This window comes from Papio anubis, chromosome 4 (assembly GCF_008728515.1).
Source record: "Papio anubis isolate 15944 chromosome 4, Panubis1.0, whole genome shotgun sequence".
NCBI lineage: Eukaryota > Metazoa > Chordata > Mammalia > Primates > Cercopithecidae > Papio > Papio anubis.
This window is the reverse complement of record NC_044979.1, coordinates 178,418,817-178,434,211: the sequence shown is the minus strand read 5'-3', so window position 1 is coordinate 178,434,211 and position 15,395 is coordinate 178,418,817. Positions and strand designations below refer to the sequence as shown.

At 46.4% G+C, this 15,395-nt stretch overlaps 1 protein-coding gene across 4 annotated transcripts in view; it reads right to left on the bottom strand.

Annotated features, from left to right (window-relative positions):
- Window positions 1-15,395, bottom strand: part of PKNOX1 (PBX/knotted 1 homeobox 1) — a 69,938-nt gene that overhangs the window by 22,068 nt on the left and 32,475 nt on the right. For 2 of the 4 annotated variants that reach the window (XM_031665779.1, XM_031665780.1), the window contains exons 2-5: window positions 10,556-10,662; window positions 8,286-8,413; window positions 5,840-6,011; window positions 2,539-2,709 (exon numbers count right to left, since the gene is read on the bottom strand). In XM_031665779.1, the coding sequence (XP_031521639.1) occupies window positions 2,539-2,709; window positions 5,840-6,011; window positions 8,286-8,413; window positions 10,556-10,606 (522 nt within the window). In that variant the 5' untranslated portion in view covers window positions 10,607-10,662. Of the gene's footprint in view, window positions 1-2,538; window positions 2,710-5,839; window positions 6,012-8,285; window positions 8,414-10,555; window positions 10,663-13,619; window positions 13,875-15,395 lie in introns of those variants that run through there. The other 2 variants (XM_017956415.3, XM_031665781.1) reach the window with 2 other exon arrangements.

The window sequence follows — 15,395 nt, the reverse complement described above, 5'->3', positions numbered from 1 at the left end:
GGAGAGATCACTACAGACCCTGCTAACACCAAAAGGCTATGAAGAGGCTGGGCGCGGTGGCTCAAGCCTGTAATCCCAGCACTTTGGGAGGCTGAGACGGGCGGATCATGAGGTCAGGAGATCGAGACCATCCTGGCTAACACGGTGAAACCCTGTCTCTACTGAAAAATACAAAAAAATTAGCCGGGCATGGTGGTGGGCGCCTGTAGTCCCAGCTACTTGGGAGGCCTGAGGCAGGAGAATGGCATGAACCTGGGAGGCGGAGCTTGCAGTAAGCTGAGATCCGGCCACTGCACTCCAGCCTGGGCGACAGAGCCAGACTCCATCTCAAAAAAAAAAAAAAAAGGCTATGAAGAGAATACTAGACCAACTCTAAACTCCTAAATTTAACATCTTAGGTGAAATAGACCAATTCTCTTTATCAAAGATTTAAGAACTAACACCAAGTCTACATAATCTCCAGAAAAAATAAGAGGAGGGAATACTTCCCAATCCATTTTATGTAAGTTTGTGTATCTTGATCCCAAAACGAAACACTGTATGAAAAATAAAACTATACACCAATATCCCTTATAAATATAGACAAAAATGCTGAACAAAATATTAGCCAAGAGAATTCAAGAATATATATGAAAAGAATTATGTGCCATGGCCAAGCAGAGTTTGTTCCAAGAATAGAAGGCTTGTTCAATATTCAAAAAATCAATCCATGTAATGTTCATTATTAACAGGCTAAAGAAGAAAAATCACATAATCATATCAATCAATGCCAGAAAGCATTTAACAAAATTGAACAAAATAAAAATCTCTCAGATAAAAAGCAATATAGGAGAACTTCCTCAACTTGGTAAAGAGCATCTAGAAAAAAACCTGCAACCAACATCATCAACAGTGAGTGACTGCAAGGTGTCCCCTAAGGCAGTGACAAGGCAAGAATGTCTGCTCTCGCCACTCTTATTCAAGATGGCACAGGCCAGGAAAGGAAATGCTTGGGTATAATTCTAAAAACACATGTACACAACTTATGTGTCAAAAACTACAAAACACTGATGAAAGAAATCAGAGTTGTCAATCAATGGAGAGACATGCCATAGCTGTGGATTGGAAGACTCAACACAGTAAAGATCTCAATTCTTCCCAGATTGATATACAGGTATAATGCAATTCCTATCAAAATCTCAGTAAGATTTTTTCGTAGCTCTAGACAAGAGCATTCTAAAATTTATGTGGACAGGCAAAGGAACCAGAATAGCTAAAACAATTTTGAAACGGAATAACGGGGTGGGAGGAAACAATCTACACAGTTTTGAGACTTATTCTATACAAAAATCAACTGAAAATGGATCATGGATTTAAATGTAAAATGTAAAACTATAAAACTTTTGAGGCCGGGCATGGTGGTTCACGCTTGAGCCCAGGAGTTTGGGACCAGCCTGGGCAACATAGAGACCTTGTCTCTAAAAACTTCTAGAAAAAAACTTAAGACAAAATCTTTGGGACCTAGGGTTAGGCAAAGAGTTCTTAGACTTGACACCAAAAGAAAGATCCATAAAAGGAAAACCTAATAAATTGAACTTTATTAATATTAAAAAGGTTGGCTCTGAAAAAGGCCTGTTAAGAGGTTGAAAAAAAACATACTTAGCTACTATAGACTTGGAGAAAATGTTTGCAAACCATATATCCAACAGAGAACCAGTATCTACAGTAAGCAAAGAACTCTAAACACTCAGAAGTTAAAAAAAAAAAATCCAATTAAAAAATGGGCAAAAGACATAAGCAGCAGACATTTTATCAAAGAAAATACACAGAGGGCATAATAATGTTCAACATCATTAGTCATCAGGGAAATGAAAATTAAAACCACAAAGAAATATTAATGTCACTACGGATCATCAGAATGGCTAAAACACAGTAGTGCTTCCTCATGGATGAACCTTACAGGCATTCTGCACAAAGAAACAAGCAAAGGACCCAGAAGACCAAACGCTGTATGATTCCACTTCACATGAGAGACCCGGAGTAGTGGAATTCACAGAGACAGACAGCAGAATGGTGGGTGCCAGGGGCTAGGGGAGGGGGAATCTGGAATGAGTGCTTAATAGGGTCAGAGTTTGAGTTTGAGAAGATGAGAAAGTTCTGGAGATGGATGGTGTTGATGGCTGCCCAACAATGTGAATAAACACCACCATTGAACTGTACATTTTAAAATAGCTAAGATGGTAAATTTTATATTATGTATATTTTACACAATTTTTTTAAAAGAAAAAATATTTTAAGAAGAAATAAAAGAAAGAAATGAAATGGAATTGTGCCTTCCATAAACATGGCACCGGTGGCCCAGTATGCAGATTGAGGACTCACTTCATACCCTGAGGGAGTTCATTCCCAAACCAGGCTAGGGTCAGAGAGCTAGAGGGTCCTTCTTGTAGAAAGTCATTAAAATGACCCAGTGAATTCTGAAAGAGCTGCTGGTCTCATGACTCGAGGCAGATGTTCACAGTGGCAGAGAGGGAAAGCAAGACCCCCAAACATAAGTACCTGGGACTGCACCGGTGAGTACGGGCTTCCAGGCTCTCCACTCAATAGAGTTTCACTGTTCATTTTCGTTTTTAGACAAGCAATGTATCGACTGCAGAAATCTTTGCAGAGTTCGTTAACCTTTTCCAGCTCAAGAAGATGAATGCGCAAAACCTGGATTGCTTTTACCATCTAGAGCAGAGAAAAGGAAGACTTTCAGAGAAAAAGGTAGCATTACTGTAAGTTATCATGATCCTACATACCAGTTCTTAGTTATTAGATGGAACCATCTCTACTGCCAATAACCAAAGTGGAATAACATCAGAAATCCTCTAAACTGATGAGTTGTTCCAGTGCCACTGCCCTGGGCTTTGGTATCTGGCTGCATCTGGTGTGCAGGGAAGACAAAGGCGCACGGTGGTGACCTCAGCGCATCCCAGTGCTAGGTGTGTGCGCTGTGAGCCGAAGCCTAGCCCTTCCACTGACTCGCTCTGTGGCAGGCAGGACAAGTGACCCACCCTCATCTACTTCTGTTTCTGCATCCACAAAGAGGGACACATCCATACTCACCCTAGGTGGTGCGACATTTTCATAAAGTTCCATTTTGGTGTCAAGTCTAAGAACTCTTTGCCTAGTCCTAGATCCTCAAGATTTTCTCTTGTGATTTTTCTAAAAGTTATATCATTTTTTTGTTTTTGTTTTTGTTTGGAGACGAGTTTCACTCTTGCTGCCCAGGCTGGAGGCTGGAGTGCAATGGTGCGATCTCAGCTCACTACAACCTCCGCCTCCTGGGTTCAAGTGATTCTCCTGCCTCAGCCTCCTGAGTAGCTGGGATTACAGGCATGCACCACTACGCCTGGCTAATTTTTGTATTTTTAGTAGGGAAGGGGTTTCACCATGTTGGTCAGGCTGTTCATGAACTCCTGACCTCAGGTGATCCACCTGCCTCGGCCTCCCAAAGTGCTGGGATTACAGGTGTGAGCCGCCGAGCCTGGCCAAAGTTGAATAGTTTTCTTAAGTAACTACATTCTGGGGTAATTTGTCCCACAGCAATAGATAACTAAAACAATAATGCAGTCATTATCATAAGTACCCGTTGCCTATGAATCAGCAACTCCGAAGCCCATGTCCTTCACCAGTAAATCTGGTGGTAGTAATTCACAGGTATCTATGCAGTGAATAAATGAATCAATTAACAAAAATGATGGAGTGCCAAGCTCTGCTAGGCCCTGTGCTAAACACTCACCGGTCAGGAGAACCTTGGTCCCTGCCAGCCTGGTGAGGTACAGAGGACACCTGTGCTCTGCTCACTGGGCCAAGCCAGGTGTGGGCCAATGGGAAGATGGATGCAGACCACAGACTCAGGGGTGGAGAGAGCATCGGATCCTCACCCCCAAAGAGCATGCACTGTTAGTCTCATCTCAGAGAGGAGGAGACAGATCCAAGTCAGATAACTCACCCACAAAATCTATTTGGTGGTAAGCATTGAGTATATAATCAGAATTTTCTTAAAAACTAAGACCTCTGCAATTTATTCAGGAAAAAATAGTTTTCCAAAAACCTTTTCTGTTGAAGGCCCTAACCAGGGTTTTGATATGGGACCAAGATGGCTCGAAGGGAATCCAGTGAAGGTTCCCTGATGCCGGATCTTTATGTACCCAGCTCTGAGAAGCAAACATGGTGGTTATGCTCTGGCAGGAGAGCAGACCCAGAGAGTGTGGCCTGCCCAGACCAAGCTGGCAGCGCTGCACAGGTGCCTCAGGCGCAGCTCGCTCAGAGCGATCCAGTGATGACGGAACCAAGGAGTTCTCCATTGCCTCCGGAGGGCACAGAAAATGCTGGATCTTGGAGCCCTGGCCCTGGGAGGAAGGCACCACAAATCACTGTCAGCCTCAAGACAGAGCTGTCTTGGAGAATACAGCTCAAGTCTGTGTCCATGTCCATGATAAACCAAGGACAGACACAGGTCACAGACATGTTGCCCGAACACCCCAGCCCCACAGACCTTTACAAACGCTGTGCAGAGAGAACCTAATCCCCGTGTCCACCTGGCATGGCGACTCAAATTATTTGATTTTTTTTTTTTTTTTGAGACAGAGTCTCACTCTGTCACCCAGGCTGGAGTGCAGTGGTACGATCTCGGCTCACTGCAACCTCTGCCTCCTGGGTTCAAGTGCTTCTCCTGCCTCAGCCTCCTGAGTAACTGGGACTATAGGCGTGTGCCACCACGCCCAGCTAATTTTGTATTTTTAGTAGGGACGGGGATTTGCCATGTTGGCCAAGCTGGTCTCAAACTCCTGACCTTGTGATCCACCCATTTTGGCCTCCCAAAGTGCTGGGATTACAAGTGTGAGCCACCCCACCCGGCCTGTTTTATTTGATTTTTTTTTTTTTGAGATGGAGTCTTGCTCTGTCGCCCAGGATGGAGTGTAGTGGCGTGTAGTGGCGCGATCTCGGCTCACTGCAAGCTCCGCCTCCCAGGTTCATGCCATTCTCCTGCCTCAGCCTCCTGAGTAGCTGGGACTACAGGTGCCCACCACCACGCCCGGCTAATTTTTTGAATTTTTAGTAGAGTCAGGGTTTCACCGTGTTAGCCAGGATGGTCTCAATCTCCTGACTTTGTGATCTGCCCGCCTCGGCCTCCCAAAGTGCTGGGATTACAGGCGTGAGCCACTGCACCCAGTCTTTATTTGATTTTTAAAGGAAATGGTAGGTTTGGCCTTGGGAGGCCAAGGAGGGAAGACTGCTTGAGGCCAGGAGTTTGAGGCCATCCTGGGGAACACAGTAAGATGTGTCTACACAAATAAAATAAATTAAAAATAAAAACTAACTAAATAAAAGATACCTAGAGAAGGCTGGAAGACGGGCATATCCACATTACACACACCATAAAAATTAGTTCTTTTAGAGTTGTATGAGTCTCTCCTTTAGCAGAACTACAAGCAGTCTACAGTTCTACTTAGACGCCTAAAATTTCTTTTTTTTTGAGTCTCGCTCTGTCGCCCAGGCTGGAGTGCTGTGGCCGGATCTCAGCTCACTGCAAGCTCCGCCTCCCGGGTTCCCACCATTCTCCTGCCTCAGCCTCCCGAGTAGCTGGGACTACAGGCGCCCACCACCTCGCCCAGCTAGTTTTTTGTATTTTTTAGTAGAGGCGGGGTTTCACCGTGTTAGCCAGGATGGTCTCGATCTCCTGACCTCGTGATCCACCCGTCTCGGCCTCCCAAAGTGCTGGGATTACAGGCTTGAGCCACCGCGCCCGGCCCAAGCCTAAAATTTCATAAACATATTTCACATTTTGAAAAATAAAATTTATTTCACTTACCAAATTGTCAGTTTCTGGATCTTCACAAAAGAAAGGTTTCCCTTCCTTCTCTTGCTTCCTTACAAAATTTTCGATGTCTACATCAAAACTGGCAGAAGTTGTGCCTTCGGAGCCCTGTGTAGATTGTTCACATTTTTCAAACAACAAAGCTAATAATGGAAATAGTGGATGCCTGAGGAGACAAGAAAAAAATAATCCATTTACGTTCTACATCTCCATGAGAATGTCTTTGCACGTACGCCTGCACTATTTCACCTAACACCTCTGCTGGTTGAAAATTCACATGCCACACAGTTCATCCATTTAAAGTATGCAAGTCAACGGTTTTTAGAGTTGCACAGTCATTGCCACCGTCAACTTTAGAACATTTCCATCATCCCTGCAAAGAAACCCTGTATCTAATAGCAGTCATTCTCCATTGTTTCCCAAACCCCAGCCGACTAGAACCTACTTGCTATCTCTATACATTTGCCTCTTCTAGACATTTCGTATGAATGGGAATCTTATAACGTGTGACCGTGGTGTCTGGCTTGTTTCCCTCAGCATAATGTGTCCAAGGCTCACCAGTGTTGTAACAGGTATCAGTCCTCTTTTTTTTTTTTTTTTAGACGGAGTCTCGCTCTGTGGCCCAAGCTGGAGTGCAGTGGCCGGATCTCGGGTCACTACAACCTCTGCCTCCCGGGTTTAAGCGATTCTTCTACTTAACCCCTCAAGTAGCTGGGACTACAGGCACCTGCCATGACGCCTGGCTAATTTGTTTTATTTTTTGAGACAGAGTTTCGCTCTTGTTGCCCAGGCTGGAGTGTAATGGCGTGATCTCAGTTCACCGCAACTTCTGCCTCCTGGGTTCAAGTGATTCTCCTGCCACAGCCTCCCGAGTAGCTGGGATTACAGGCATGCACCACCAGGACTCAGCTAATTTTGTACTTTTAGTAGAGATGGGGTTTCTCCATGTTGGTCAGGCTGGTCTCAAACTCCTGACCTCAGATGATCTGCCCACCTCAGCCTCCCAAAGTGCCAGGATTACAGGCGTGAGCCACCACACCTGGCCTAATTTTTGTATTTTTAGTACATATAAGATTTCGCCATTTTTGGCCAGGCTGGTCTCGAACTCCTGACCTAAAGTGATCTGCCCAACTTGGCCTCCCAGAGTCCTGGGATTACAGGCATGAGCCACTGCACCTGCCACTTCATTCCTTTTACTGCTAAATATTATTGCATTGCATGGAGATGCCATAATATGTCTGTTCATTCATTAGTTGATGGGCACGGGCACTGTTTCCAGCTTTTGGCCATGACAGGCAGTGCTGCTATGAAGATTCATGTACACGTTTTTGTGTGGACTTTTTTCATTTGTCTTAGGTATATATATGCATAGAAGTAGAACTGCTGACTTATATGTAATTCTATGCTGAACTTTAAAAAAAAATTTTTTTTTTTTTTTTTTGAGATAGGGTCTCACTCTTTGTCACCCAGACTGGAGTGTAGTGGCACGATCTCAGCTGACTGCAACCTCAGCCTACCAGGTTCAAGTGATTCTTCCACCTCGGCCTCCAGAGTAGCTGGGACTACAGGAATGCGCCACCACACCCGGCTAATATTTATATTTTTTGGTAAAGACAGGGTTTCTCCATGTTGGCCAGTCTGGTCTAGAACCCCTGACCTCAGGTGATCCACCCACCTCGGCCTCCCAAAGTGCTGGGATTACGGGGGTGAACCACCGCGCCCGGCCTGATCGACTTTTAAACACTAAACCAGTCTGGCGTTCCCAGGAAAAACTTGACTTGGTCGCTATGTATTATTCTTTTCACATATTGCTAGAATTGATTTGTTAATATTGTATTGATGATTTTTACATCTAAGTTCGTGAAGGATACTGGCCTGTATTTTCCTGGTACTGTCTTTGGTCTTAGTGTCAGAGTGATGTCAATAAATTTATAGATTTATATTCTAAAACTTTTTTAGGTATTAGAAATAACATCTTTGTGTGTGTATGTGTGAGAGAGAGTTTCATTCTTGTTGCCCAGGCTGGAGTGAAATGGCACGATCTCAGCTCAAAGCAATCTCCGCCTCCCTGGTTCAAGCGATTCTCCTGCCTCAGCCTCCCAAGTAGCTGAGATTACAGACATATGTCACCATGTCTGGCTAATTTTTGTATTTTTAGTAGAGACGGGGTTTCACCATGTTGGCCAGGCTGGTCTCGAACTCTTAACCTCAAGTGATCCGCCGGCCTCAGCCTCCCAAAGTGCTGGGATTACAGGCATGAGCCACCATACCTGGCCAGAAATAACATCTTAATCTGAGACAATTTTCAGCTGAGCAGTTATCACATCATAATGGCACCTCACAACTCTGCCTCGCTACTAGTTCTAGTGTTCCTTTTAACAAACTTGTCGACGCTCCTCACTCCTCTGAGTGCCCCCACAGCTGGCACCCCCGGCACTACCTATAAATGGCCTGCTTGTCCACATCCATTGGGGTCTGAGACTCCACAGGGGGAGGGCTCACTCCTTCTGCATCAGGTTCAGAGCAGTTTGGATCTTGTTCTGTCTTTAACTCTGTTACTACTTGCATCTGTAAAAGGAGGAAAACAATTCTTATTAGCAAACACAAACCACTACTAGGTATTCCATGCTGCAACAGGAATGCAGTTGGAGTGGGGAATTGCCAGACAGCGGTATGACTGCAATCATATGTAAAGAATACTACCAACAAAACAGCTTTGAATTTAACGTGCTTTAAAACAGATAAAGGTAAAATTTTCAAACTGCTTAAGAACTGAAATAACCAATGTCTGTGAAATGCTCATGATTTTAAAATAACACTGGCGATGCCCTACTGAAGAGAATAGCGCACATGCAATCTTCCTCCTCTGTCTATTGCTATATCTCCTAATATGTAGTAATATTGCAGTCAGAGAAACATAAACAAATAGTCCAAGGTCTTCTTACCATGTCACAGACACAACCTAACCCCATACGCTACATATTTGTGGCAGGGCTGAACTTCTTCCATATCTACCCTCAAATCTCAGCAATACATAGCCATAAAAATGTCATTGCATTCAGAAGGAAAAGGCCAGCTGTGTTTACTTAAAGCCTTAAAAGATACTACCATTTAAACTGCTTTAAATAAGTGATGTCTTTGTCATTTAGGAAAAAAATATGTAAATCACTAAAAAAGAAATCAGTTTACAAAAACAAAATGTTGCGACAGTAAACTTCTAGTTATCCATGAGCAGATTAGACTGTCCTGACCTCAGCTTCCTCAGGACCAGGACCGGCCATCTCTCCCTTGGTGGATTTGGCCATGCTTCTGTTCCTTGAGGAAGCAGCTTGGGGCAGCGGGGGTGGGGAGATCTCATGGGGGCGGGGCCATCCCCACTGGCCAGACAGACTGGGGGCCAGCCATGAATGCCCACCCCCACAGGATGCCTCTCACATCCTCCAGCCCTGTGCTCTCTTCCCTCCAACGTCTTGTTTTTGGAATAAGATGACTTCTATTCTGCTGCCTTTAAATGGTACACAACATATTAGGAAAACTGTTTTTGTTTCTCTTAAAAAAAATAAAAGCAATAAAGCCTAAGTGGACACAGTATTTCTGTAAGGCGATCTGCCAGCATGTATAAAAAGCCTTAAAAAGGCCGGGCGTGGTGGCTCACGCCTGTAATCCCAGCACAGTGACCACCTCCGACACAGCCTGGGACAGCAGTGCTTGCTACCAGCCACCTCCTCCCAGACAGCTGTGCCAGGTGCAGATGACACCTGGAGCGCTGCCCCGTTCATACCTGAGTGCTTCCCAGGGCCTGGGAAGTGTTTTATCAGCTCCTAACCCCTCCTCAGACCTCACCAGCATGGCTCCAGTGAGTCATCTGGAGCCTGACCCTTGCCACCGAAGTACTTGAGGTGGGGAGAGGAGCCGAGGGGGGCCACTGCACTGCCCCTGCCTGCTGGGGAGGAAAGTAAAGGGCAGGGCCAAATCCCTTCACTGACTCCAGAGTCAGCAGGATGACGAACCAAATGCCAGTGGGTTCAGAACACAGTGTTTAACAAGATCGCAGGCCAAGAAAGACGGCAAGGGCCTCCGCCAAGCCTCGATCCTCCTGCTCCTCAATTCATTCAGGTCACAGAACACAAAACACTCAGGTACTCAAAAGCACAAAACACCATAGCTTCCAGGAAAACAAAGTCTCATCTATGGTGGGAGGGCAATGGAGAGCTGCCCAAGTATGGCACAACCATCCAAGCACGAGCAAGGTACAAAGATGGAGCACTGGGGCCCTGCAAATTCATTACTGGGACAGCCCCTCTCATGCCTACAACTGGGGAGATGAGGCCACAAGATTCCCATTCAAAAGCTGATACAGTGAGACACTCAGAAGAGCCACCAGTCAACATGGGAATCTGTCATCATGAAAATCAACCGGGTTTTCTTTCAAAGTAACAGTGCTAATTAACACTGACATTAAAAAGGTAAATTCCCAAGAAACTTCATATGACTTAGGAAAGTCAAGATTCCTGGCAATCTTGGTATCCGTTAAGGAAATATTATTATTCTATGGCTTATTTTTCTGAACACAAATGTACAATAAATACATAATACACTTACATTGAGCATGCAACCTCATGGCAATTGAATTGTAAGCATACAAAGCAATGTCCATGCTTGAGTGCCAGGTTATTTGTAATTCGAATGCAGAATCAAGTTCAAGCTCACCTGTTGCCCATCTTGATAGCTGTCTATACTTAATGTCTGTGTAGCCATCATGGTTCATCAGAGTTTTATAAGACATCAAATCATCTTGAGTGAAAAGCAAATGGTGTCTGGAGAACAAAACCAGAAAAGCATCAGTTAATAGTTGTAGAGCATTTTTTTGTCTCCCTCATTCTGTAACATCCAATTTTTTTTTTTTTTTTTTTTTTTTTTGAGACTGAGTTTCGCTCTCATTGCCCAGGCTGGCGTGCAATGATGCAATCTCAGCTCACCACAACCTCTGCCTCCCAGGGTTCAAGCGATTCTCCTGCCTCAGCCTCCCTAGTAGCTGGGATTACAGGCATGCACCACCACACCCAGCTAATTTTGTATTTTCAGTAGAGACGGGGTTTCTCCATGTTGGTCAGGCTGGTCTTGAACTCCCGACCTCAGGTGATCTGCCTGCCTCGGCCTCCCGAAGTGCTGGGATTACAGGCATGAGCCACTGCACCCGGCCCATAACATCCAATTTTTAAAAATACATATTTTTACATGGAGAGAAAAAAAAAATTATCCTTAATAGTATGTTATGACCCAAATCCGACTAAGAAACCCTTCACTTAAGTAGCAATCTCTTATTTTTCTGTGCTGGGCCCTGACTTGCTATTACATTTTCAGCCACTGCCACTCATTGCCCAGCTAATGTCAAGTCAATGCCTGCCCATGCCAAGCAGCGTGCTGGGCCTGGGGTACGACAGTGAGCAGGACAGGCAGGGCCTCTGCCTTCCCGGCACAAACCAGGCAAGGGGGAGACACAACACACAGGGTCAAGAATGGGCCCAGAGTGAAGTGAGAGGGGCCTGGGCTGCCCTCCCGGGCCATGTGGTTGGAGTAGGCCTCGCTGGGAAGATGCTGTTACACCAAGACTGGAGAGACATGCTGAGATCAGGGAGTCTGGTGTTTCAGGGAGAGGGAACGGCTAACAGAGAGGCCTAAGACAGGGTAGAAAAGAGTAGACTGACATGTGCATGCTTGTAAACACACGCACATAAGACAGGTACGTAGTGGCGCACTTGCTTCTTAACAGAAAACCGCAAAATGCCACTTCTGTGCTGGAAGGCTGGAGCAGGAACGCGACCAGCACCTGCAGTGTGGGTGTGGAAAAGCACTGCAGAGTCGGGGAGAGCAGCCGGGCTGGACCACGGCCGTCACAGCCTCGCCACTGCTGGTGCGGGTCACAGACATTCAGAGTCTGGGCTGCCCTGAGAAGGTCATGTGGAGGTCAAGGGCAGTCGTGCCACTTGTTCTGCACTAGCAAGAACACCAAAGTTCCCCAAGGAAAGCAGCACTTTAGGGGACAGTGTTAAATGGAAAGAAATCCTGTCCAGGCCTTGCAGGATGCGGAAGGACTACCATCTTGTCCTGAGCGAGACAGTTCAAAGGAACAAGGAGCCGAGCGGCGGCTCACACCTGTAATCCCAGCACTTTGGGAGGCTGAGGCAGGTGGATCACAAGGTCAAGAGTTTGAGACTAGCCTAGTCAACACTGTGAAACTCTGTCTCTGCTAAAAATACAAAAATTAGCTGGGCATGGTGGCATGCGCCTACAGTCCCAGCTACTCGGGAGGCTGAGGTAGTAGAATCACGTGAACCTGGGAGGCAGAGGTTGCAGTGAGCCAAGATCATGCCACTGCACTCCAGCATGGGTGACAGAGCGAGACTCCGTTTCAAAAAACAAACAAATGAAAGAAAAAGGAACAAGGAGTCTGGTGTTAACAGCAGCAGCAGTGGCAGCAGCCAGGTCACCTCCTGAGCACATTGAGCCATCTTAGTGCAACCTGCCCTCGCAACACCCGGGGGAGGCACTGCTGTGATGCCACTTCCACCTAAGAAACCTGAGCAATGTGGCCTCAGCCACCGAGATGGCCAGAGGATGAGCTGGGACTCACCCTCAGCAGCAACATTCTGGAGCCATTAAAGGGGTACAGTCAAAGGACACAGGAGGCACAGTCAATGGGGTAAAAGGGAGGGGGTACAGTCAATGGGTACAAGAGTGGGGCCACAGTCAACGGCAGCAGCTTCTGTGGCCTGGGAGGGGAGGGCATGTTGGGACATTTTAGGTTTGAGATGCTTCTCAGACACCCACATTAAAACTCTGAGCAAGGGAGTCTGGCCTAGAAACACAGATTTGGCCATCATCAAAGTATAGTTAGTACATGTAGTGGGTAACTGTGTCCTCCAAAAAGATATGTCTAACTGGACACAGTGGTTCACGCCTGTAATCCCAGCCCTTTGAGAGGCTGATGTGGGAAGACCGCTTGAGTCCAGGAGTTCAAGACCAGCCTGGGCAACATAGCAAGATCCTGTCCCTACAATAATAAAAATAAATTTGCCAGGGTGGGTGGCTAAAACTTTATTTTTAGATATTTAATGTGTTTAAATATCTATGAGACCATCCAGGAAGAGAGAGGATGGCCTGTGCTAGAAGACAGTCTGGAGTTCAGGGAGACAGGAGGACACAGCACAGGATGAAGAGCTGCCATGGGACAACAAAAGAACCAGGTGGTGTCCCCAAAGCCACATGGAGAAGGAGGACCAAGGATGTGGGAGTGCTAGCCACGGCAAGGGCAGCTGAGTGCCAAGGAAGAGCAGGGCGGAGGGTGCTTCCGACGAGCAGGAGAGCCTGCAGGGAGAAGGCTGACTGAGCAATCTCACAGCCCAGGGCAAGCCTATCCACACAGGCACATGGCATGGGAGCCACTGGTAACAGAAAAGGTTGGAAACCACTTTCAACAGAAGCCTGGTATAACGGGTAACAGCCACCCATGAAATGGAATATGTGCAATTAAATATGAGGAAAACACTTCACAAACTCTTCCCCAAGACCCCTGTTCTACAGAGACCCTACACATCTGCAAACTTGTCACTGAGCCTCTCCTAACAGGTCTCTGCCTTGACCATAACCTGGCTCTCCTTCAAATCTCTGCTTTCTCTTCAATTTCACTTCCATCTGCTCCCCTGCACCCCAATGCAGTGGCTCCAATTCAGCGCCATCACCTCGCACCTTGATGGTGGTAGTAGGCCCCTACCTGGTTGTATGAGCCTCTAGTCTTGCCCTCTTCCAGTTCATTCTCCAAGCTTTCTTTTTTTCTCCCTTTTTTAGAAACACGGTCTTGTTCTGTCACCTAGGCTGGACTGCAGTGGTGCAGTCATAGCTCACTGTGGCACCGACTTCCTGAACTCAAGAGATGCTCCCACCACAGCCCCCCAAGTAGCAGTAACTGCAGGCCCACACCACCATGCTGGCTAACTTTAATTTTTTGTAGAGATGAAGTCTCGCTATGTTGCTCAGGCTGGTCTTGAATTCCTGGGCTCAGGCAATTCTCCTGCCTCAGCCTCCCAAAATGCTGGATTACAGGCGTGATATGGTTTAGCTGTGTCCCCACCCAAATCTCATCTTGAATTCCCACGTGTTGTGGGAGGGACCCAGTGGGAGGTAATTGAATTATGGGGGCAGTTCTTTCCCATGTTGTTCTCGTGATAGTCTGACATGAGATCTGATGGTTTTAAAAAGAGGAATTCCCCTGTACATGTGCTCCTCTCTTTGCCTGCTGCCATCCCTGTAAGATATAATTTGCTCTTCCTTGCCTTCTGCCATGATTGTGAGGCTTCCCCAGCCATGTGGAACTGTAACTCCATTAAATCTCTTTCTTTTGAAAATTGCCCAGTCTTAGGTATGTCTTTATCAGCAACATGAAAATGGACTAACACTGTAAATTGATACCAGGAGTGGGGTGTTGCTGAAAAGATACCCAAAAATGTAGAAGTGACTTTGGAACTGGGTAACAGGCAGAGGGTGGAACAGTTTGGAGGGCTCAGAAGAAGACAGGAAAATGTGGGAAAGTTTGGAACTTCCTAGAGACTTGTTGAATGGCTTTGACAAAAATGCTGATAATGATAAGAGCAGTAAAGTCGGCCGGGCGCGGTGGCTCAAGCCTGTAATCCCAGCACTTTGGGAGGCCGAGACGGGCGGATCACGAGGTCAGGAGATCGAGACCATGTGCTGGCTAACACGCAGAAACCCTCGCCCTACTAAAAAATACAAAAATTAGCCGGGCGCAGGTGGCGCCTGTGGCTCCAGCTACTCGAGGCTGAGGCGGGAGAATGGTGTGAACCCAGGAGGCGGAGCTTGCAGTGAGCTGGAGATCCGCCACAGCACTCCAGCGCCTGGGCGACAGAGCGCAGATTCCGCCTCAAAAAAAAAAAAAAGAGCAGTAAAGTCCAGGCTGAAGAGATCTCAGATGTCAATAAGGAACTTGTTGGGAACTGGAGCAAAGGTGACTCTTGTTATGTTTTAGCAAAGAGACTGGCAGCATTTTGCCCCTGCCCTAGAGATTTGTGGAACTCTGAACTTGAGAGATGATTTAGGGTATCTGGTGGAAGAAATTTCTAAGCAGCAAAGCATTCAAGAGGTGACCTGGGTGCTGCTGAAAGTATTCGGTTTTATAAAGGAAGCAGAGCATGAAAGTTTGGAAAATTTGCAGGCTGACAATGTGAGAGAAAAGAAAATCTCAGCTAGGAGTGGTGGCTCACGCCTGTAAATCCCATCACTTTGGGAGTCTGAGGCAGGAGGATCACGAGGTCAGGAGTTTGAGACCAGCCTGACCAACATGGAGAAACCTCAACTCTACTAAAAATACAAAAGTAGCCAGGCGAGGTGGTGTACGCCTGTAATCCCAGCTACTCAGGAGGCTGAGGCAGGAGAATTGTTTGAACCTGGGAGGCAGAGGTTGCAGTAAGCCAAGATCGTGCCACTGTACTCCAGCCTGGGCAATAGAGTGAGACTCATTTCAAAAAAAAAAGAA